The 23,588-nt window shown below is 48.5% G+C and overlaps 1 protein-coding gene across 1 annotated transcript in view; it reads right to left on the minus strand.

Annotated features, from left to right (window-relative positions):
• The window catches only part of FMN1 (formin 1), a 158,418-nt gene that overhangs the window by 26,863 nt on the left and 107,967 nt on the right, over nt 1-23,588 (minus strand). The window contains exon 13 of the mRNA XM_009907850.2: nt 14,588-14,680. Coding sequence (XP_009906152.2) covers nt 14,588-14,680 — 93 coding nt within the window. The remainder of the gene's footprint in view (nt 1-14,587; nt 14,681-23,588) is intronic.

A 23,588-nucleotide genomic window follows, 5' to 3' on the forward strand; every position in this document is an offset into this window, starting at 1 on the left:
GCAGGGGGGGTTGGACTGGGTGATCTCTCATTCCAACCTCTACCGCCCTGTCATTTACCCAAAACCAAGTGAATTTGCTGGTGAAGCAGCAGCCAACCCGGTGGGCGAAGAGGGAAGGACTGCACAAATATCATTAACCTAATTTGAGCAAAGCTGGTGAGATTTGTGGCCTGAAAACTTTCAGGGGAGAGGAAAGCCACGGCGGTGGAACGATCCCAAGTGATTTATGAAGCCGAAGCCCTTCCTGCTGATTGAGCTCGGCCCAGATTGGTTTCGCATGATCGGCTGCAGCAGGGCGAGCCGTGCCGGGGAGCGGTGGCCCCACACGTTTGAACACGCTAGGACACGCTCCTCTAGGTGATCCAGGGGATGGGGGGTGGGGAGTTTAAAAGCTGCTGCTTTGTTTTCCTTCCACTTTCCCCTCATTAGGATAAGGCTCCCCCTGCAAAGCCAGCCGCTTCTGGTGGTCGAGAGCAAAGCCTCGTTGTAAATGCACAGCAGGATAGTGGCAAAGCTGAGATTAATTCTCCGTGGATTTATATGGACCTTGCTGCCTGCTGATGGTTTGTGCTCTTTCAAAGGTGCCTATGTTGCCCTTTCTTCCCACCCCCCCTTCTCCTTTTTTATTGCTGGTTGCTGACTTTATTCCAGCATATGGCGCTTGGCGCCGTGACACAGAAGTGAACATTTTATACCAGAATTAAAAGTGGGTATTTGACAGTTTCTGTCAGAAAGTTCAGAGCAAAGAATTTGTGAGACAAGATTTATGACATATTTTATATGGGACACATCTGTTTCTTTGCTGCCTTTCTGTTTCAATGAAAAAAAGGAAAGGAAAAGGAGAAGGGGAAAAAAAAAAGGCAAGGAAGGTTCTTTAAGAAACAAAGAACTGTCCCCAAAAAACAGCACAAAAAGGCACAGACAGAAAGATCTGCAGCACTGAGAATGGACTGGATTGGGGAGGAAACAAACTGCAGCAGGGCAGGCTGGGAGGGGATCTGCTGGAGAGCAGCCCCAAGGAGAAGCACCTGGGAGTGCTGGTGGGGAACAAGTTCTGCATGGGACAGCAATGTGCCCTGGGGGCCAAGAAGACCAAGGGGGTCCGGGGGGCATCCAGAGGAGTGTGGCCAGCAGAGCCAGGGAGGTTCTCCTCCCTGCTCTGCCCTGCTGAGACCTCCCCTGGAATATTGCATCCAGCTCTGGGCTCCCCAGCTCAGGAGGGACAGGGATCTGCTGGAGAGAGTCCAAGGGAGGCCACCTGGGCACTGCTGGCTCATGGTCAGTCAATGATAAGCCAGCACCCCCAGGTGCCTCTCCAAGCTGCAGCTTTCCAGCCACTCATCCCAAGCCTGTAGCTTACCAAACACTCCTTGCTTTTACAGTTTATCAAACCACACATCAGATATAACAAGGCAGAGAGGAAACCTCTCCACATTTATCTGTTAACATCACTGAACCTGACAGAGCTCAGCCTCCAAAGCTCAGCATTTCAGCCCTCAGTCACCACTGAAGTTTTGGAGAACACCTTAAAAAAAAAATCTTATTTAAGAAAAACAAAAAGTAGAACTCCTTGTGCTTAATGCAAGAGGGGGAAAAATATCCTTGACTAACCCCCTGACCCTTTAACCAACAACCTTCCTGTTTGCAAAGACTCCTGATTCGGGTAGGAAATCCTAAGGCTCCGCAGGAGAAATGTGGAATTTAAATAGGGGGAATTAGGCCAGAATGAATAATACATAAAATATGTATTATATAAAATATACAAAAGCAAGAAAATAGGAAAGAAAGCAATGCTCCTGCTCGAGGAGCACACCCACCTGCATGCAGAAGAAGGCCATTTTAGCTAACTTCTCATTTAACCCAATCAAGGAACTTATCTAAGCTCCTCAATTTATTTAAGGAACACATCAAAAGGGGATAAAAATAATCAAAAAGCTCTGTGCATTCTACAGAAATAGCTCTGCTTGGTACAAATGCAGCTCAGCAGCAGGGGCACCCTCACTAGGGCAGGTCCCCAGGTTGTTATGATGCCAAGGTCAAGAGGGTTTGCCTTTTAATAGTAGTTGATGAGACTTGTTGTGAGAAACCTGCTTGGATCCACCACTGGTTGATTGTTTCCCAACAGCTTCCAACCTCCCAAAGAGCTTCTCAGTTCAGCCTGGAGAAGAGAAGGTTCTGGGGAGACCTAATGGCAGCCTTCCAGTACCTGAAAAGGGGCCCCAGGAGAGCTGGGCAGGGACTTTTACAAGGGCATGTAGTGATACAAGGGCTTGTAGGCTTGTAGTGATCTCTTCTCCCAGGCACCCAGCACCAGAACAAGAGGACACAGTCTCAAGCTGTGCCAGGGGAGGTTTAGGCTGGAGGTGAGGAAGAAATTCTTCCCAGCAAGAGAGATTGGCCCTTGGGATGTGCTGCCCAGGGAGGTGGTGGAGTCCCCATCCCTGGAGGTGTTAAAAAAGCTTGGATGTGGCACTTGGAGCCATGGTTTGGCTGTCAGGAGGTGTTAGGTAATAGGTTGGAGTTGATGATCTCTGAGGTCTTTTCCAACCTTACTGATTCTATGATTGCCTGACAGGGCAAGAGGGAAGGGATTGAAGCTTGAGGAAGGTAGATTTAGGCTGGAGGTTAGGAAGAAATTCTGACCAGGGAGAGGCTGATGAGGCACTGGCACAGGCTGCCCAGGGAGGCTGTGGATGCTCCCTCCCTGGAGGTGCTCAAGGCCAGGTGGCTTAAGCAGGCTGGTGGGAGGTGTCCCTGCCACGGCAGGGAGGTTGGCCTAGATGATCTTTAAGATCCCTTCCAACCCAAACCACGCTGTGAATCTGTAATCCTCAATAATCTCCCAAACACAGATGCAGCCAACTCCTCTACAAACCCACAAGTCTTTGTCAAATACTTTCCTCCTATCCATGCATCTAATTCTTGGTTTTAACACAAAAAAGTTTGTCCCCAGCTCAGATTTTGTGCAGGAAAATTTCCCTAGTTACTACTTTGAGCTGCCTGGAACTTGGAAAGAACAGTGTATAAAGAGAAGCAAACCTGAACCTGCAATTATTTCCCCTTCTGGCCAGAGAGAAACCCCAGGGTACTAACTTTAAGAAGTATTTTGTCAGGATGATGTCAGTCAGTGTTTTGACAGCAAACACCAAACTGCATTAGAGTAGAAGGAATGAATGCTCTCTGAGTTTGCCCTCTTGGTGATCAACACATGGAACAATCACAGAATCACTGAGGCTGGAAAAGGCCTCTGAGATCATCAGCTCCAGCCTATGAGCCACCACCAGCGCATCAGCTAAACCCTGCCACCAAGTGCCACATCCAAGCTTTCCTTAAAGGCCACCAGGGATGGAGACTCCAGCACCTCCCTGGGCAGTCCATCCCAGTGCCTAATCAGCCTTTCCATGAGGAAGTGTTTCCTAAGATCTGACCTAAACCTCCCCTGGGACAGCTTCAGGCCATGGCCTCTTGTCCTGTCACAAGTTGCCTGGGAGAACCTGCCTTTTGTCCCAGCTTTAATCTTGCAACACTGGATGATTCACCTGGTTTTACTCTGTCACTGCCCAATTTTGGGACCTTAGTAGTAGCCTGATGCTAGGGAAGTTCTTCTACCTCTCTACTCTGCCCTGCTGAGACCACAGCTGCAATCCTGTGCCCAGTTCTGGGCTCCCCAGTTCAAGAGTGACAGAGACCTGCTGGAGAGAGGCCAAGGGAGAGCCAGGAGGATGCTTAGGGGACTTGAGCATCTCCCCTGTGAAGAGAGACTGAGAGCCCTGGGGCTGTTGAGTCTGGAGGAGAGAAGGCTGAGAGGGATCTGATCAATGTCTATCAATAGCTGAGGGCTGGGGGTCAAGTGGAGGGGGCCAAGCTCTTTTGGATGGTGCACAGGAATAAGGAACAATGGATACAAACTGGAACAGAGAAGGTTTCAGCTCAACATGAGGAGAAACTTCTTGACAGTGAGGGTGGCAGAGCCCTGGAGCAGGCTGCCCAGAGAGGTTGTGGAGTCTCCTTCCCTGGATCCTTTCCAACCCCACCTGGATGCCTTCCTGTGCAGCCTGCCCTGGGGGATGCTGCTCTGGCAGGGGGTTGGGCTGGATGACCTCTGGAGGCCCCTTCCAATCTCTAATATACTGTGATACTGTGGTACTGTGATGGTGCAGAACTTGTTCTTCACATCCAATCTGCTCTGCTTTCATTTCAAGCCATTGTCCTTGCAGGCCTTTGGGAGCAGTCCCTCTGCAGCCTTCAGGTACTGGCAGGCAGCTCCAAGGTCCCCCTGGAGCCTTCTCTTCTCCAGGCTGAGCACCCCCAGCTCCCAGCATTATGGTAGCAGTGGAGCATATTTCCCAGCTTCATCCTAAGACTGTGGTGTGAAATTACAGAGCTCAAACAACCTGAGAGTGCCCAGAGTGATGGCAGGTAGTAATGGCTCTGGAGAGCTTTTCATTAAGTACATTAAGATCTTCCACCCAACCCTTCCACTTCTTGACTGCACTCCTTCCTTGGAAGTAGTATCTCCCATATATGTAAGCACTTGCTCATAGGCTGTATCAACTGAAGTCATGAGTCAGGGAGCATTCTGATTTCCTGCCAAGGGCAGCTTTGACATGGGCTTAAAATGTATTAGTTGGGTGACTTTGAACATCAGCGCAAATAGGGTAAGAGAAGGATGTCAATAGCAGTGCAGATCCAGAGCAACTGCCTGCTAGGGGAGCTGACTGCAGTACAACAATGACACCAGAAGCAGACTAATAGCAAGTCATGCAGGGAATGCCTAAGAATAAGGTAAAGAAGAAAGCAGCTGGACTAACAGAACAGCCTAGTGGGATCCCTGAGAGAAACCAACACTGCAAGAGGGACACAGATCTGTTGGAACAAGTCCAGATGAAGGCCACAAAGATCATCCAAGGGGCTGGAACACCTCTGCTATGATGATAACCTGAGTGAGCTGGAGAAGAGAAGACTTCAGGAGGACTCCAGAGCTGCCTTCCAATAGCTGAAGGGATCCTACAGGAAGGCTGCAGAGGGACTTTTTACAAGAGGGTCCAACAACAGGACAAGGGGAAATGGATTTAAATTGAAGGAGAATAGGTTTAGATTGGATCTTAGGAGGAAACTCTTCCATACAAGGGTAGCAAGACTCTGGAATGGATTGTCCAGAGAGGTTGGGGAGATGTTCAAGGCCAGGCTGGTTGTGGCCTTGAGTAACCTGGTCTGGTTGAGAGGCATTCCTGCCCATGGCAGGGAGGTTGGATTGGATGAGCTGCAAGATCTCTTCCAGCCTAATCTGTTCTATGGCTCTATGATACAACCTGTGGCTCAGCTTTCCCTTTGTTCTATAACCCTGTGGCTCAGGAACTGGAAGAAATGCAGAGGAACTGAACAGAAGACAAAGGTTTCCAAGAGAATGCTAAAGCAGTGCTAGACTCCAGAGAGCTGACAGTGGTTCCACACAAGGCAGCAGTAATCCCAGCTGCAGAGTTCATAACTATCATGTGCATCATTATCAACACTGACATGCATTATGCTGCTCAGCTGCTATTAAGAGGAGAACCTTATCTATCAGGAAATTCCAGTGACTTTGCAGCAGCCACAGTAGCTCAGCATAACACAATCAAACTGAAAAGAAGCTGGGGGGGACTGAGAGAGACATATCCCTAAGAGTTCTTTCCTTGTCTTCTAAGGCTGACATTGCATTTCTGGCTACAAGTCCTTCTGAAATACACTCACACATGCCAGTGGAGTGTAAGCCTCCAATTTATATTGCAAGGCATAGAATCATAGAATGGTCTGGGTTGGAAGGGACCTCAAAGGTCACCCAGTCCAACCCCCTCTGCAGTAAGCAGGGGGAACCTCAACTAGATCAGGTTGTCCAGAGCCCTGTTGAGCACCACCTTGAATATCTCCAGGGATGGGGCCCCAACCACCTCCCTGGGCAGCCTGTTGCAGTGTTCCAGCAGCCTCCTGGTGCAGAACCTGTTCCTCACATCCAATCTCAATCTGCTCTGCTCTCATTTCAAACCATTGTCCCTGCTCCTGTCCCTGCAGGCCTTTGGGAACAGTCACAGTATCACAGACTCACAGTATAACTAAGGTTGGAAGAGACCCCAAGGATCATCAAGTCCAACCTGTCACCACAGACCTCACGACTAGACCATGGCACCAAGTGCCACATCCAATCCCCTCTTGAACCCCTCCAGGGACGGTGACTCCACCACCTCCCTGGGCAGCACATCCCAATGACGAACGACTCGCTCAGTGAAGAACTTTCTCCTCACCTCGAGTCTAAACCTCCCCTGGTGCAGCTTGAGACTGTGTCCCCCTGCAGCCTTCCTGCAGCCCCTTCAGGTCCTGGCAGGCTGCTGTTAGGTGTCCCCAGAGACATGCTAGAGTGGAACTGATGGCAGCAATTTGATGCATACCTGCTTCAAAATAACCAATTGATAAGTTTCCTGAAAAGCCACAGTGTTAATTACCTTCCACTCTCAGGACTTTGATGCTGGCAATTCTTGTGGTAGTGTAGGAGGAAGCACTCATTTCAGAGCAAACTCTTGCTCTTTGAATCAGCTCACTGTCAATATTGCTTCAGTTAAGAGGCATATGGATGCAATCACATTCCAGGACACCTTATTTGGTGTCCTAACAGACCCAGGCTATTGTCTTAACTCCACCATCTCAAGAGTGCCACAGCAGTAAGGTTCTGTGCTTCACAGGCTGATGCCAGTGTATGTAAATCACTCTTTCATCTGTTTAAATACTAAGGCCCTTTGAGTGATGAAAACAGTTATGAGTGTCACAAACAGTTTGAAAGATTAAAGTCATTCTGCTGCTGGCATCTCAAGCAGCGTTCCAGCTCCAGAACACAAACTCTGCCTGCTCTGCAATGTCATTGCTGGGAAGGATAAAAAAGGGGGTTTAAGCAAACATTATCACTGCAAGGAAGTATGACATATTTTTCATGTTTGACACTGGGCATAAATTTCCTCCCACACTGTTTAATGTGAGAACTGCATCTGTGTGGCAGAGGTAATAAAACATCTCAGTGAAAACAAATGAAGGGAGGAGGAAAAGGGAAAAAAAGAGAGAAAAAAAGGGGGAAAAAAAAGAGTTATGATAAGCAGAACAGAAAATAAAGCTTTGAAGTCCAAAGTCTTCATATTCATACATTTTAGTCACAAAAGGAAGACTCAGTATTTGATATGCAGACTGGAGAGAGAAACTACAGCAGCCTGGAGCCTTGCAGAATTGGCTATCTTTACAGAGATGTTGGGGGTTGGGGTTCTTTTTGCCTGACAGGAACAGCTTCATAATTGTAGGCAACAAAACCACAACTGTAGGATCAGAGGATGTCAGGGGTTGGAAGGGATCCCATCAAGTCCAGCCCCCCTGCCAGAGCAGGAGCACAGAATCCAGCTCAGGTCACACAGAACACATCCAGACAGGGCTGGAAAGGCTCCAGAGCAGGAGACTCCACAACCTCTCTGGGCAGCCTGCTCCAGGGCTCTGGGACCCTCCCAGGGAAGAAGTTCCTCCTCATGTTGAGGTGGAACCCCCTGTGCTGCAGTTTCCATCCATTGCCCCTTGTCCTATCCCAGGGTGCAGCTGAGCAGAGCCTGTCCCTGTCCCTTCCTTCCTGACCCCCAGCCCCCAGATATTTATAAACATTTGCTAAATCCCCTCTCAGCCTTCTCCTCTCCAGACTGAACAGCCCCAGGGCTCTCAGCCTCCCCTCACCAGGCAGTGCTCCAGTCCCCTAATCATCCTCCTTTCAAATGCTCCTCTGCTGTTGCCTACAGACCACATTTTTCAAGGCAGCTGTTACCATAGTTCAGTGCTCTTAAAGATGATTCTTGAGTTTCTTGCTTCACCACTAAAACACTGAAGAACTTTACAAAGAAAAAGCAGCACAAGTACCATAACCTCATAAGCAGGTTAAGGGTTGGAGCACAGCAGTAGTGCCAAGACAAGTATCTGACTTTGGTTCCTATGTTGGTTTGGAGTGTTACCTTTCCCCCCCCCCATCCATGTACTTTTTCAGGGGGGAGAAAAGGCAAAGTTAAGAATTCTAAGCATTTCTCAGGGCTTTCTGGCAGTTTGGGAAGTCATTACAGGGCTTATACCAAACTGCTATGAATAAGGACTTCAAAGATGATCTCTACATCTGTTTTAAACCCCACACTATAATGTGGTCAGGCTAGGAAAGGAAGTAAGTGGCAGTAGAAATTTCTTCCTAATCTGAGAGTGTATTAAAATTGACACAATGGTATGACCTGTCAGCAGCAGCAGAGGAACAAGAAATATGATTATCACAGCATCACAGAAACATTCAGGTTGGAAAGGACCCCAGGGAACACCAAGTCCAACCATTAACCCTACTCTACAAGGGTCACCCCTAAACCAGAGCCCCAAGCACCACATCCAAACCACCTTTAAACACATCCAGGTGATTGAACCACCTCCTTGGGCAGCACATTCCAAGCCCTCACCACTCTTGATGGGAAAATTTTTTCCTACTGTCCAGTCTAGAATACATATAGAATACACAGAATAAACCAGGTTGGAAGAGACCTTCAAGATCATCGCGTCCAACCCATCAACCAATCCAACACCGCCCAAACAACTAACCCACGGCACCAAGCACCCCATCAAGTCTCCTCCTGAACACCTCCAGTGATGGCGACTCCACCACCTCCCCAGGCAGCCCATTCCAATGTGCAATCACTCTCTCTGTATAGAACTTTTTCCTAACATCCAGCCTGAACCTCCCCTGGCGCACCCTGAGACTGTGTCCTCTTATTCTGGTACTGCTTGCTTGTCTAAATCTACCCTGCTGCAGCTTGAGGCCATTGCCTTTGGTTCTGTCACTAATTCCCTGTGAGAAGAGACCAGCAGCAGCCTCTCCACAACCTCCTTTCAGGTAGTTGTAGACAGCAGTGAGGTCTCCCCTCAGCCTCCTCTTCTCCACACTAACCATCCCCAGCTCCTTCAGCTGCTCTCCATCAGATGTATTCCCCAGGCCCTTCCCAGCTTCCTTGCCCTGCTCTGCCCTGGCTCCAGCACCTCCACATCTCTCTTGCACTGAGGTGCCCAAAACTGGACACAATACTCCAGGTGTGGCCTCCCCAGAGCTGAGTCCCAGGGGACAATCCCCTCCCTGCTCCTCTGGACACAGCATTGCTGATCCCAGCCAGGAGGCCTTTGGCTCTCTTGGCCCCCTGGGCACACTGCTGGCTCCTGTTCAGCTGCTTGTCCATCAGCACCCCCAGGTCCCTTTCTGCCAGCAGCTTTCCAGCCACACTGCCCCAAGCCTGGAGCCTTGCTTGGGGTTGTTGTGCCCCAAGGGCAGGAGCTGTTGTGAAAATGGCACTGATAATACTGACAGCAGTGCCTTGGAGTACTTTGGCCTTTTGATCACTGCTACTAAACGACAGTGAGCATCCTGCCTCACACTTCACTGACTGCTTTGATTGAAAGCAGCAGAGTTTTGAGAGAGAAAGGATTTGACTGATGTAAGGTATGAAATGCTACTCTCATCCTCCTACACTCCAAACACATTTTGGGATGTAAATTAAGGCAGGAAGGTTGCTTTCCCCAGGCTAGTACCCCAGGTGCTACTAGATGAAGACAACAAATCACCATGTTTAGGCAACTATAGCACAAGGGCAACACTGAAGATGCAACATTTGTATACCCAGGAGGAGCAAGTAGGAAATAATCAACAAGAAACTGAAGGTGAAATACACTACAGCAGAGTTCAAACTTCAAAAGAGAAGTTAAGTGGCAGAGATGTCTTGCATGAAAGCTGCTTTAAGAAGTTGTTGCATGTGGAGGAAGGAAATGGAAACACTTAAACCAAGGCAACCAATTTGGTGTGAAAACCAACTTAAGATGGCAACAAGCAATGGCCTGGTGTCCCCAGCAGAGGATGGACACAGAGCTCTTGGAACAAGTCTAGAGGAGGATCTTGACTGGTTAAGGCCTCATCCAACCTGAGCCTGAAGAGCCCCAGGCAGGCAAAATTAGAGAAGAGCAGATTTAGATTGGATGCTAGGAGAAAGTTCTTTACAATGAGCATGGCTGAGCACCGCAGGAGGCTGCCCAGGGAGGTGGTTGAGGCTCCCTTCCTGCAGACATTCAAGGTGAGGCTCAACAGGGCTCTGGACCACTTGATCTAGTGAAGGATGTCCCTGCTCATTGCATGGGGGTTGGACTTGATGACCTTTAGAGATTCCTTCCAACCCAGGTGATCCTATGACATCCTCCCTGGGCAGCCTGTGCCAGAGCCTCACCACCCTCCTGCTGAAGAACTTCTTCCTCAGCTGCAGTGTGACCCTGCTGTGCCTCAGCTTCAAACCATTCCCCCTTGGCCTGTCTCTGGACCCTCTGATGGAAAGTCCCTCTGCAGCCTTCCTGCAGGATCCCTTCAGGTCCTGGCAGGCAGCTCTGAGGTCCCCTCTTCCCCATGCTTACGTCAGGGAGTGCAGCACTTCTGATCCGTTTCTGGCTCCTTACAGCTTGTGTTTTTTCAGGACATTTCTCAGTTCTTGGTAGAATCCCCCCAAGAGCAACACCAAGCAGAAAGCAGTTAAGAGAGCTAACCAGGACAGAATTTACTTCTCCTTTTCTTTCCCACTGTACTACCTCCCAGCCTATGGTGCATTCTAAGAGGCACATGAGGGAATGTGGATCCAAGCTCCGATTGTGCACCACAAATGCATTAAAGAGCACCACAGACTGGCTGCAAGCCCAAGCAGCTACTGCAGCCTGGCTACAAACATGAAGAAGGAATCACTCAACAGCAGAAGATCAGATTTACTGCTGCTTTCCATGTGGCTGCTAACCTTGTCTGAACAAGTGCCCTGCCTGCTGACATCAGGCTGCAGGGAACAGCCTGCTCCACGGCCCTGCTCTGGGCAGTCCCACGGCTGCAGAGTGCTGATGGTTTATGCAGTGTCAGCCTCACAGCAGTTGTAACAAAGCAATGAATTTGATGAATTCCTAAGTGCTAGGCTTCTAAACACAGGGAAATTTCTTTTACTGTGGGATTAGCCTCAGCAGATCCACTTGATGTGACACATCCCTCCCTCTCCAGCTTGCTTGCTACCTCGGACACTGGAGTGCACCAAGTGCCTTTCCCACAGAGCTTGGCTGTCCACTACTAATGATTTTCAAAGCCTGACACCAGGACTCTCCCTTCCCAGGCTCTGCTGTAAACTAAATGAATTCCTTGAACAGCAAAGTTTTCACCACCAAGATGCTTTGTTCTGAGAGAAATGAAGAGGCAGCCCTGCTCTGATAGGAAGCACAAAGATTTTGACTTGCACATTCCAGTATGTCAGGGAGGAAATCAAGCCCAGACTAAAGGTATTTTTTAATGCACTTTCTGACCTGGAACCAGGGAAGGCAAATTTGGGATCAGATTTTCAGCAAGCTCCTGCATGCATCTGTGTTCTGCATTCCCACATTTCTTAAGCTGGACAAGCTACATGAAACAGCCAAGCAGCAAAATGCAAATCAGTCTTATTAAGGCTGGAGTCTGCTCCTGTAGGTCATGCCCCAGGGATCAGGACTGGGTCCAGTTTTGGTCAATATCTTCATCAACAACCTGGCTGAGGGCATTGAGAGTACCCTCAGCAGGTTCCTGATGATACAAACCTGGGTGGGGGCTGACACCCCTCAGGCTGTGCTGCCACCCAACCAGAGCTGCACAGGCTGAGAGCTGGCTGCAGGCAAGCCTCAGGAAGGTCAATAAGGACAAGTGCAGAGTCCTGCATCTGGGCAGCAATCACAGCAGGCACCAGGACAGGTTAGAGGCTGCCCTGCTGGGAAGCAGCTCCATGGAGAAAGACCTTGGAGTGCTGGTGGGCAGCAAGTCCTGCATGGGACAGCAATGTGCCCTGGGGGCCAAGAGAGCCAATGGGATGCTGGGGGGCAGCAAGAGAAGTGTGGCCAGCAGGGCTGGGGAGGTTCTGCTCCCCCTCTGCTCTGCCCTGCTGAGACCACAGCTGCAAGCCTGTGTCCAGTGCTGGGCTCCCCAGGTCAAGAGAGACAGAGACCTGGTGGAGAGAGGCCAAGGGAGAGCCAGGAGGATGCTTAGGGGACTTGAGCATCTCCCCTGTGAAGAGAGACTGAGAGCCCTGGGGCTGTTGAGTCTGGAGAAGAGAAGGCTGAGGGGGATCTGATCAATGTCTATCAATAGCTGAGGGGTGGGGGGCAAGTGGAGGGGGCCAAGCTCTTTTGGGTGGTGCACAGGAACAAGATAAGCAACAATGGATATAAACTTGAACATAGAAGACTTCAGCTCAACATAGGGAGAAACTTCTTGACAGTGAGGGTGGCAGAGCCTGGAGCAGGCTGCCCAGAGAGGTTGTGGAGTCTCCTCTGGAGCCTTTCCAACCCCACCTGGATGCCTTCCTGTGCAGCCTGCCCTGGGTGATGCTGCTCTGGATCTCCAGGATGATCTCTGCAGGTCCCTTCCAACCTCTAATGTAAGGTGAGACTGTGATTTAGTTCCCTGTTTCTTTCTTGATAGAACGAACAAGGAGAATAAAAAATGCCATGAAAACCTCCCCCAGTGCCTCCTGGCCAGCATCCCTGCTAGTGAGGTTCATAGATGCAGCAACCAAACTCTTTGCTCCTTTTGTTCATTTTCAATAGAGTGCTTTGCATCTTTCTGATATTCATCTCTCTCTTCTGATGTATTTCTGTGTGAGCCAGCTTTGTATCAAAGGAGAAGCTTCCTTCTAAGCCAATCTGAGCAAGAGTTTAATAAATGAATGAGGCCTCCAAATTGTTAATTTCATGATTTCAAAGCTCTTTTTGCCTATCATGGCAACTGAAATGGAAAACATTATGAATGCAGCCCTGAAAGCAAACCCACACAGCAATTCCAGCCCCAAGTAAGGGAAGCAGATAGTCATTTATAGGCTTTTTCAAGTTCCACATTACAGTAAAACAAATATAATTGGTTGCACACACTATAGGATCACAGAATTGTCAGGGCTGGAAGGGACTCAAGGCTCAGCCAGTTCCAACCCCCTGCCATGGGCAGGGACACCTCACACTACAGCAGGTTGCTCACAGCCACATCCAGCCTGGCTGCAAACACCTCCAGGGATGAGGCTACCACCACCTCCCTGGGCAACCTGTGCCAGGCTCTCTCCACCCTCATGGGGAACAACTTCTTCCTCACATCCAATCTGAATCTCCCCACTTCTAGTTTTGTTCCATCCCCCCCCAACATCCTAAAACGTCCCTCCCCAGCTTTCTTGCAGTGCCCATTCAGACACTGGAAGGCCACAATTAGGTCTCTTCAATCTACTAATGTTTATTTCCCCCTTGAGAAAAATTAATCCCTTTGCAAAAAGCAAAGGGAAAGAAAAGCTAATGAGTCCTCAGCAGAGTTTACTGATGATGTGGGAATCACAGAGCACTCAACAAAGATTATCTTCCACTCCAAAAAACCCAAGAAAGAGCCAACCCACCCCCCCAGCAAGCATCACCATTTAGCATTCTGCCTCCCAGAGCAGTGAAAGGCTTTCTGAAAGAGAGCTTCAGCCCAACTGTTCCAGCACCACATGTCAAGGAGCTAAACTGGGAACAGAACCCAAAGGCTCTGGCTCCTCCCTGCCTGTGGAAGGCAGCAGGCTTCGTTACACTCAGTTACACAAAGCAGCTCTGACCTCAGCAGGAGTACAGTTTATCCCCTCTAGCCTTTCAGAATGTCAGTCTCCACAACACTCCCAGCGTTGCTTGCTACAGCACAGCACGTATCAGCTTTAATTGCTATTAATTGTAATTAGGAAACCTAAACAGCTCAGCTGAAGCAAATCACTGTGTTGTGTGGTTTGGGTTGGGGTTGGGTTTGCTGTGGTTTTGGATTTGTGTGTGGGTTTTTTTCCCCCTTACAGTATTTCCAACTCCACACTGACTGAAAAGGATGGGAAATGGTGTGTGAGAAAAGCCCCTTCCTATCGATGAGCTTCAACCCTCCTCTCCAGCCAGAAGTTTCAGAGAAGCAGCTGAGCTTTGGCTACTTGCTGTGAGCTGGCAGAGAGATAATAGACAAATTTAGGGTGGTTTTTTTTCTTACATTTGCTTAAACCAGCCACAAATATTTGATTGGGTTTTTTTAAACAAACAAAACTGGAAGCAGATGCTCAAGGGATGCTCAGCACTATCAGTTAACTCCTCACTGCAGAGGCACAGTTCACACTGCCACAGTGCATTAGGGGTTGGAAGGGACCTCCAGAGATCACCCAGCCCTGGGCAGCACATTCCAATGGCAAACGACTCTCTCAGTGAAGAACTTTCTCCTCACCTCTAGCCTAAACCTCCCCTGGCACAGCTTGAGACTGTGTCCTCTTGTTCTGGTGCTGCTTGCCTGGGAGAAGAGAGCAAACCCCCTCCTGGCTACAACTTCCCTTCAGGGAGTTGTAGAGGGCAATGAGGTCACCCCTGAGCCTCCTCTTCTCCAGGCTAAGCAACCCCAGCTCCCTCAGCCTCTCCTCACAGGGCTGTGCTCCAGACCCCTCCCCAGCCTTGTTATTGTTGTTGTTGTTATTATTATTATTATTGAATTGATTACCTTTGTGGAAGAAATCTTCTAATTTCTCCTTGAAAGGCTGGAGATGCTCCTCAGAAGACTCTCTGCAAACTAACTTCATCTGCTTTTCAGAGGCTGCAAAAGAAGTTGAGAGATATTTGTGGCACAATTCATCTACCAGAAGTGGATGGCAAGAGTGTGAAAGCCTGCAGTGTACTTAGTCACCTGGATTGCCTTTAGAGGAACTGGAAACAGAATCACACAATCTTAGAATCATAGAGTCACAGAATCACAGAACCATAGCCACAGAATCACAGAGTCACAGAATCACAGAACCATAGCCACAGAATCATAGAGTCACAGAATCATAGAGTCATGGAATCATAGACTCATAGAGTCATGGAATCATAGAATCATAGTCACAGAATCATAGAGTCACAGAATCATAGACTCATAGAGTCATGGAATCACAGCATCATAGAATCATAGTCACAGAATCACAGAATCATAGCCACAGAATCATAGAGTCACAGAATCATAGAGTCATGGAATCATAGCATCATAGTCACAGAATCATAGAGTCACAGAATCATAGAGTCATGGAATCATAGCATCATAGTCACAGAATCATAGAGTCACAGAACCACAGAATCATAGAATCTTACAATCACAGTCACAGAATCAGAGTCATAGAATCACAGAATGGTCTGGGTTGGAAGGGACCTCCAAAGCTCATCCAGTCCAACCCCTCTGCAGTCAGCAGGGACATCCCCTCTTAGAGCAGGTTACCCAGAGCCCTGTTGAGCCTCACCTTGAGTAACTCCAGGTTGGGAGGGGCCCCAACCACCTCCCTGGGCAAAGAAAGAATCCAGCCACCATATCACCATACAAACCAGCAGTACTTAGCCTAGCCTCCAAAGAAAATTCTGTACACATTTGTGGAGTGGAATTTGTCTGCAGCAATGAGTTTGTGCTGTGTGCTGAGACTTGCCACTCACACAGCCTGCCTCAGACACAAATTCTAGATCACACTGAAAGCTCTGCACTTGGTTTCTGCCTTGGCTCTGGACTGACTTTAATCAACCAGTGCCAGACATCCTCCACTCAATGATTTTTCTGAACACAGATGCAGGAATTCAGCTGCACTGAAGCATTCCAGTTCCAGGCCATGATGTGAAAGAGTAGAAGCCTGTAACAAGCTAACAATTTGTTTACAATTGAATCTATCTGTTAGTTTAAGACCTGATGCTATGCCAACTTCTACAAACTCCAGGTCATTTGCCAACCAATTCTGCCACTCCTGAAACTTCCAATGAAGTTCACCAGGTCCTGCACCCCACATTAAAGATGAAATGAGACTGTTAGAAACCAATATGCAAACACTTCCTGTGCAGCAACTGAATTTATCAACTACTGTAAGACTTCATTGCACCTTTTTCATTTCCAAGCAGCTAAATTCAGATGGAAACTAATTTTCCAGTTCAATCCAGGAGTTGAAGTGTGGCTGCATGACACAAATATTGCTAACATTGTGACACAAATCAATTTGTTGCAGTAGAAATGAACAAAGCCCTGTGGCAACAGAAGTTGAGAGCTTGTAATTAAAATGTCATGTTAATGTAAGTTAGCAGTGCAGGGAGGAAAGTCCCTTCTGCTCTGCCCTGGTGAGGCCACACCTGCAATACTGCATCCAGCCCTGGGCTCCCCGGCTCAGGAGGGACAGGGATCTGCTGGAGAGAGACCAAGGGAGGGCTGCAAGGCTGCTGAAGGGACTGCAGCACTGCCTGGGGAGGAGAGGCTGAGAGCCCTGGGGCTGTTCAGTCTGGAGAGGAGAAGGCTGAGAGGGATCTGATCAATGTCTATCAATAGCTGAGGGCTGGGGGTCAGGAGGCAGGGGACAGGCTCTGCTCAGCTGCACCCTGGGATAGGACAAGGGGCAATGGATGGAAACTGCAGCACAGGAGGTTCCAGCTCACCATGAGGAGGAACTTCTTCCCTGGGAGGGTCCCAGAGCCCTGGAGCAGGCTGCCCAGAGAGGTTGTGGAGTCTCCTTCTCTGGAGCCTTTCCAGCCCCATCTTGGATGTGTTCTGTGTGCCCTGTGCTGGATTCTCTGCTCCTGCTCTGGCAGGGGCTTGGACTCGATGATCCTTCCAACCCCTGACCTCCTGTCAGCCTGGGACATTTATAATATTGCTTTGTAAAACCTGAGACTTGCTTGCAAGTTAAAACTCCCTCTAAGGTAGGTGCAGTAATAGATGCTTTCCATGGGTTGTCAGAAGTGCATAAAGGAAAGAGGCTTTTAGAAGCCATGCTGAATTCATGTCACAGAATCACAGCATTGTCAGGGTTGGAAGGGACCTCAAGGATCAGCCACTGGCAGGGACACCTCACACCACAGCAGGTTGCTCACAGCCACATCCAGCCTGGCTGCAAACACCTCCAGGCATGAGGCTTCCACCACCTCCCTGGGCAGCCTGTGCCAGGCTCTCACCACCCTCCTGGGGAACAACTTCTTCCTAAGGTCTAATCTAATTCTCCCCTCCTCTAGCCTGGATCCATTCCTGCCAGTGCTATCACTAACAGACACCCTAAAATGTCCCTCCCCAGCTCTCTTGCAGCCCCCTTCAGCTCTATGCCATGTGGGGAGAGGCTGTTTTGTTCCTTACTTGCTTATAAACACATCTTTGTGTATGCAATACATGCTGCTGCAAAAGACCAAACAACATGAGTCAAATGAAGCCTTGAACTGCTTAGTGTGTCAGGGCCTGTCACAGATGAGGTGCTGGTTAGAGATACAGCTCCTTCCCCATCTTTATTTGTTGGTTAGACTGAGTTTTAGAACCATTTCTCAGTGCCTTTGAGTTACTGACATTGTCCTATGCTATTGGTTGGGCAGGGCCTTGAGCAGCCTGGGCTAGTGGAAGGTGTCCCTGCCCATGGCAGGGGGGTTGGTACTAGATGATCTTTAAGGTCCCTTCCAACCCAAACCATTTTATGATTCTCTGATCCTCTATGATTATTAAGGAGCTCCAGAACTTAGGCAAAATGGGCTGAGCTACAGGCTTCAGCTGATCTTTAACCTCTAGTCTTGCAACCTGCAGCAAAGAAAGAGCTCTGAAACTTCAGAGCAGAGCTAATGAAGACCTCTGCAAGGTCAAGAGTAGAGGACAGAACAGAACAGAACAGAACAGGATAGAATAGAATAGAATAGAATAGGACCAGGTTGGAAAAGACCTTCCAGATCATCAAGTCCAACCCATCCCTAGTGGGTGTTTGTTTGGATGACAGATAGCAAGCAGAAGGGAGTGTGAGTTTAAACACCACAGACTGGGGAGGAGAGGCTTTGATTAGCTGCTTAGTGATGTGGGTTTAATAAATCAGCTTGAGCAAAACAAGTGAGAAACCAGGGAAGTTTACACAACTCCCAAAGATTATTTGCTTGTGATACAAGCCTCTTACCATTAAAAATGTGAACTTTCCATGACTGTCATGCACTGAATCAAATTTATGTGCACTTAGCAATTGTATTTGGGGAATGAGAAGATTTCTGCAGCTATTCCAGCAAATTGTAACACTGTGCTGGGGAAGAAGACAGACACAGTAGAGCTGTAAGGGGGTGGGGAGGACATCTAGCAAAACAACTGAGAAAGTCTTAAGTTGCTGGCTGGAAGTTTGAAGAAGGCAGCAGCTACAGGTTTGGGGTTTTGCTTTGTGTTTAAATAAATCTCTGGATAACTGTAGAAGGCAGCACTGAGAGCTTGTTTTCTCTAAAGTGAGGAAAGGGCACAGGTGTTGGTACACCACTGATGTTCAAGCACTGGGCTACACACTCACCATAAAATGCACACAGTCACTGTGAAATGCACATGGAAGGCTGCAAAGATTGCAAGATTATAATGATTTGATAATGCTCTGACATAAATATGTTTGTACACAGCCATTCAGAAGCAGATGTCTAGGAATATGCATCAGCACAAAATCACAGAACTGTAGAATCACCAAGGCTGGGGAAAAAAAAACCCCAACCCTTCAGATCATCCAGCCCGACCACAACCCAACAGCCATGACCACTGAAGCACCACATCTGCAGCTTCTTGGACACCTTCAGGGATGGGGACTCCACCACCCCCCTGGGCAGCCTCTTCCAACCCCTCACCACTCTCTCAGTGAAGAAGTTTTTCCTTATGTCCAACATAAACCTCTCCTGGTGCAACTCCAACCCATTCCTCTCATCCTATCGCTGGTTACTTGTAAGAAGAGACCAACACCAGCCCCACTCCAGCCTCCTTCCAGGTAGTTGTAGACAGCAGTGAGGTCTCCCCTCAGGTGCTGATAATGCACTGTCTGGAGTAAAGCTTCCTGGGTGCTCCCTACAAGCTTTCAGAGCACAAGACTTAGGCTACTCAGCTATGTCCCGCTTAGTTAAACGACCAAGATTAGGATATATTGTTTCTAAATTAAGAAGATAGCACACACACAACCCCTCCAGTAAAGCTGAACTCTTGGCCAGTCTGGAGCAGCAGCAGCACTGCTGTGCAGTGGGAAAGTTGATTTGGGTAGGGAATCCTTTAGAAGAAGATCAGTGTTTGGCATGAGAGGAAAGGAAGCGCCAGGTGAAGGCACAGAAGAGAAGAGCAAGAGGGAGAGATGATACAGAGTGAGTGAATCAGAGGTGCTGCTGGAAATGCTGCAAGTCTAGAGATGAGATGATGATAAGACACCAGCATGGACTGCTGAAGTCATCTTGAAACAATGAAACTGGAGGAGACAAAAGAAGTGAACGAAATGCTGGCAGCCTCTTAAGAATTTACATTATCAGAAAGCCTTAAAAAGAGACCTCTGGCTGCTTCCCTCTGCTGCTGCCATTTATCTAGATGATGGCTATCTGAAAGGAAAAGCTAGCAGTTTGCTACCCAAAGTTCCTTCACATAACTGCCAGAACAGGCTGGAGGGCTCTGAGGATGTTTGAAGCTTGGGGCTAATGGAAGCTGATGAAATGCAAACCTGCTAAGCACAAAGGCAAAGCATCTGCCCTAGGCTGCTTGATCCTCCTTTAACTGCCTCTGGATTTAGCTCCCACCTCACTCAATAACAAACAAAAACCCCTACCTGGGCAAGTGAAGGTTAACTCCTTCTGTTTAAAGTCAACTGCACTGAAGGATTGAATGAAACTTGAATTTATCTACCTTCTGATGTTAAAAACAAGACACAGGTATGGAGCCACTGGCTGAAGGCAGTCCTGAGCTGCACCTGGAACTGCACTCTCAAGAGATGTTGTATCCTTGCTGAAATCTCTCTGGTCTCAGCTGTCTCTTCAATAATGAAGTGTCCCATGCAAAATAATGATTCCTTGCCCAATACCTAGAAGAAAAGCATGGCTGGGACCACAAAACAAATGCATCTTTCAGGCTGAAAATGATGGCAGGGACCACAAACCCTTCAGGTGGAAGAGCTCTGGAACGTCAGCAGATTTGCTTGGGGATAGATATGGCAAAGGATGTGCCCCTATGGCCAGGAAGGCCAATGGGGGGCATCCAGAGGAGTGTGTCCAGCAGAGCCAGGGAGGTTCTCCTCCTCCTCTACTCAGCCCTGGTGACATCCCACCTGGAATACTGCATCCAGTTCTGGGCTCCCCAGTTCAGGAGGGACAGGGAGCTGCTGGAGAGAGTCCAAGGGAGGGCTACAAGGATGCTGAAGGGACTGGATGGAGCACTGAGAGCCCTGGGGCTGTTCAGTCTGGAGAGAAGACGACTGACAGGGATCTGATCAATGTCTATCAATAGCTGAGGGCTGCATAAATATAAATATCTGAGGGAGGGGACAGGCTCTGCTCAGCTGCACCCTGGGATAGGACAAGGGGCAATGGATATAAACTGCAGCACAGGAGGTTCCACCTCAACACAAGGAGGAACTTCTTCACTGTGAGAGTCCCAGAGGCCTGGAGCAGGCTGCCCAGAGAGGTTGTGGAGTCTCCTTCTCTGGAGCCTTTCCAGCCCCATCTGGATGTGTTCTGTGTGACCTGTGCTGGGTTCTGTGCTCCTGCTCTGGCAGGGGGTTGGACTCCATGATCTTTTGAGGTCTCTTCCAATCCCTGACATCCTCTGATCCTGTGACAGAATGGTGGAAGTATATTCAAAGGAATCACAAATCAAACACAAATAAAGACTCATCTGAAGAGGGGAAAAAAAAGTCCTGACAGGGCTAAATCCAAGGTCTTGATGAAAATGGCAGATACAATTCCACACATTCTTTGTCACCCTAGATTTGCAATGCTGATGAAAGGCTACCACACAACTCTAGGACCTGACTCAATCCTACACAACCTCTTATCCAGGTTTCTGATCACTACCATACACTGAGTTTGCTAAGTTCTGGTTGTTCACTCAAAAATGTACTGGGAATATATTGCTTAAAAAAATTAATAAAATCACCAAATCCTGTCAAAAATTGTATATTAAACCCCCAACCCTGGACAGCTGTTCCAGCAGTTGCTCTGATGGTTTTTCTTTGCTAAAAATGCTGTGGTGTGTGAGGTAATCCCAGACATCAATCCAAGCTGGGGGATGATGAGGCTCAGAGCAGCCCTGCAGATAAAGGATTTGGGGGTGCTGGAGGGGAGCAGCTGGCCAGGAGCAGGCAGGGTGAGACTGCAGCACAGAAGGCCAGGGGCAGCCTGGGCTGCATCCAAAGCAGGGTGGCCAGAGATGGAGAGAGAGGATCCTGCCCCTCTGCTCTGCTCTGGGGAGGCCTCACCTGCAGGGCTGCATCCAGCTCTGGAGCCCACATCAAGAGAGAGACATGGACCTGATGGAGAGGGTCCAGAGGAAGGCCATGAAAATGATCAAGGGACTGGGAAACCTCTGCTATGAGCACAGGCTGAGGGAGCTGGGGGTGTTCAGCCTGGAGAAAAGAAGGCTCCAGGCAGACCTAACAGCAGCCTGCCAGGACCTGAAGGGCTACAAGAAGGCTGCAGAGGGACTGTTGCCAAAGGCCTGCAGGGACAGGACCAGGGCCAATGGTTTGAAATGAGAGCAGAGCAGATTGAGATTGGATGTGAGGAACAAGTTCTGCACCAGGAGGCTGCTGGAACACTGCAGCAGGTTGCCTGGGAGGGTTGTTGAGGCTTCCTCCTTGGGGATATTCAAGGTCAAGGACAAGGCTGTGAGCAACCTGATCTAGTGGAGGATGTCCCTGCTGAACACAGGGGGCTTGACTAGATGACCTTAGGAGGTACCTTCCAACCCAAACCATTTTATTATTCCCTGAATTTCTAATATTTATATATCCCATTCATTACAACAGAAACATTTTCCCTTTCCTACTCTGCATTCCTTCTATGGAATAAATTCTGCAAGGCTTTCTGAAAAAATAAATAAGATATAGAACAGAACAGAACAGGATAGGATAGGATAGGATAGGATAGGATAGGATAGGATAGGATAGGATAGGATAGGATAGGATAGGATAGGATAGAATTCTGAAAATGAGAGGAATCTGAAGGCATTCTGAGAGGTCTGAAGGCACTCTGACACCCAGCACACTGCACACAGCATCTCATTCCAAAATGGTCATCTGAGAAAATAAACAACCTGTTGGAGCATTCCTGAGTTCCAACAGATGCAAGTTCTCTCTCACTGTAAGAAACCTCTGGTTCACTTCCTTGGTATGCACTGTAGGTTGGTGAAATTCAGTGCAATCTGCTGCTTTGGAAGTTGTTTATTTCTGAAGGAGCTCTGGCCAAATTAAAATTAGCAGCTCTGAGTGTGCAGTGGGGATTTGAAAGCCCTTACAAATCGCTGGAGGTACATCGTGCTTCACCCACTGCAGAGCTTGGCCAGAGAAATGGAAACCATTAGCAAAGCATTAAAACAAAGCTGGAAAGTGCTGATTATCAGTTTGCCACTGTCTGTGGATTTAATGCAGTACTTGGCTCAGAAAGTTCCTTAAAAATCCCCAATATAAGTGAAAATATTTACAAAACAGAACAGCTCTCACTTAATGCCTATTGGGCAATAGTCTTTTAAAGCTCCACAGACACTTGTAAATCTGTCAAAGGAATCACTGCCCATAAACAAGCTTTCATGTAAAGAGCATTTCAGTGTCAATCAGACAGGAGTAGGAATTTTTTGAGCACCATCCCTTGAAGTAAACTCAAAGCCAGAAATAGTTTAATGCTGGTCACAGTAAATTACTAACTATTTACTCACCGGAACCCACCCAGAGCATTTACAGGAATCATCCTGACAGCGAGCCCCAGAGGCAGCACCACCAGCTCCTATAAACCTGTCACTGCCACTATCCCCCACCATGAGTTATGCCACTGGGAGAGCAGCACCCCCCCAGCAGCCCATCTGTTCAGAGCCTGGCAGGTTACGCTGCCAAGCTTGCTACCTTCTCTTCCTGTTCTAATGCAGCCTCAGCTTGGACAGGATCACCCGAGCAGAGGAGGGTAGGGCTTGGAAGGGACCTCCGGAGACCATCAGGAACTTCTCAGCTGTGAAAGGTAATGAAAGCCATCTGCCAAACAGCAATCTGAATTTCAGGTGATGGCACCTTGCTAAACACCTGCCTCAAAAATCACCTACCTGCTTCTTTAGAACTCTAGCTTGTTATGCTGGGTTAGGTTTCAACCATGGGAGTTCCTCCACCATTCTCTTGATACAAACATTTGTGTTCACAGGATCAGAGGATGTCAGGGGTTGGAAGGAACCTCTGCAGATCTTCCAGTCCAACCCCCTGCCAGAGCAGGAGCACAGAATCCAGCACAGGGCACACAGAACACATCCAGATGGGGCTGGAAAGGCTCCAGAGAAGGAGACTCCACAACCTCTCTGGGCAGCCTGCTCCAGGGCTCTGGGACCCTCCCAGGGAAGAAGTTCCTCCTCATGTTGAGGTGGAACCTCCTGGGCTGCAGTTTCCATCCATTGCCCCATGGTTACTATTTGATAATTCTTAGTTTAGAACCCTTAGCTTTTCTGTTCCAAAGGGGATTTGAAACCATATTGCCAATTATTTCAGTGCAGCACTAAAGAACTCCATGTT

Source organism: Dryobates pubescens, chromosome 5 (genome assembly GCF_014839835.1).
Source record: "Dryobates pubescens isolate bDryPub1 chromosome 5, bDryPub1.pri, whole genome shotgun sequence".
Classification (NCBI taxonomy): Eukaryota; Metazoa; Chordata; class Aves; order Piciformes; family Picidae; genus Dryobates; species Dryobates pubescens.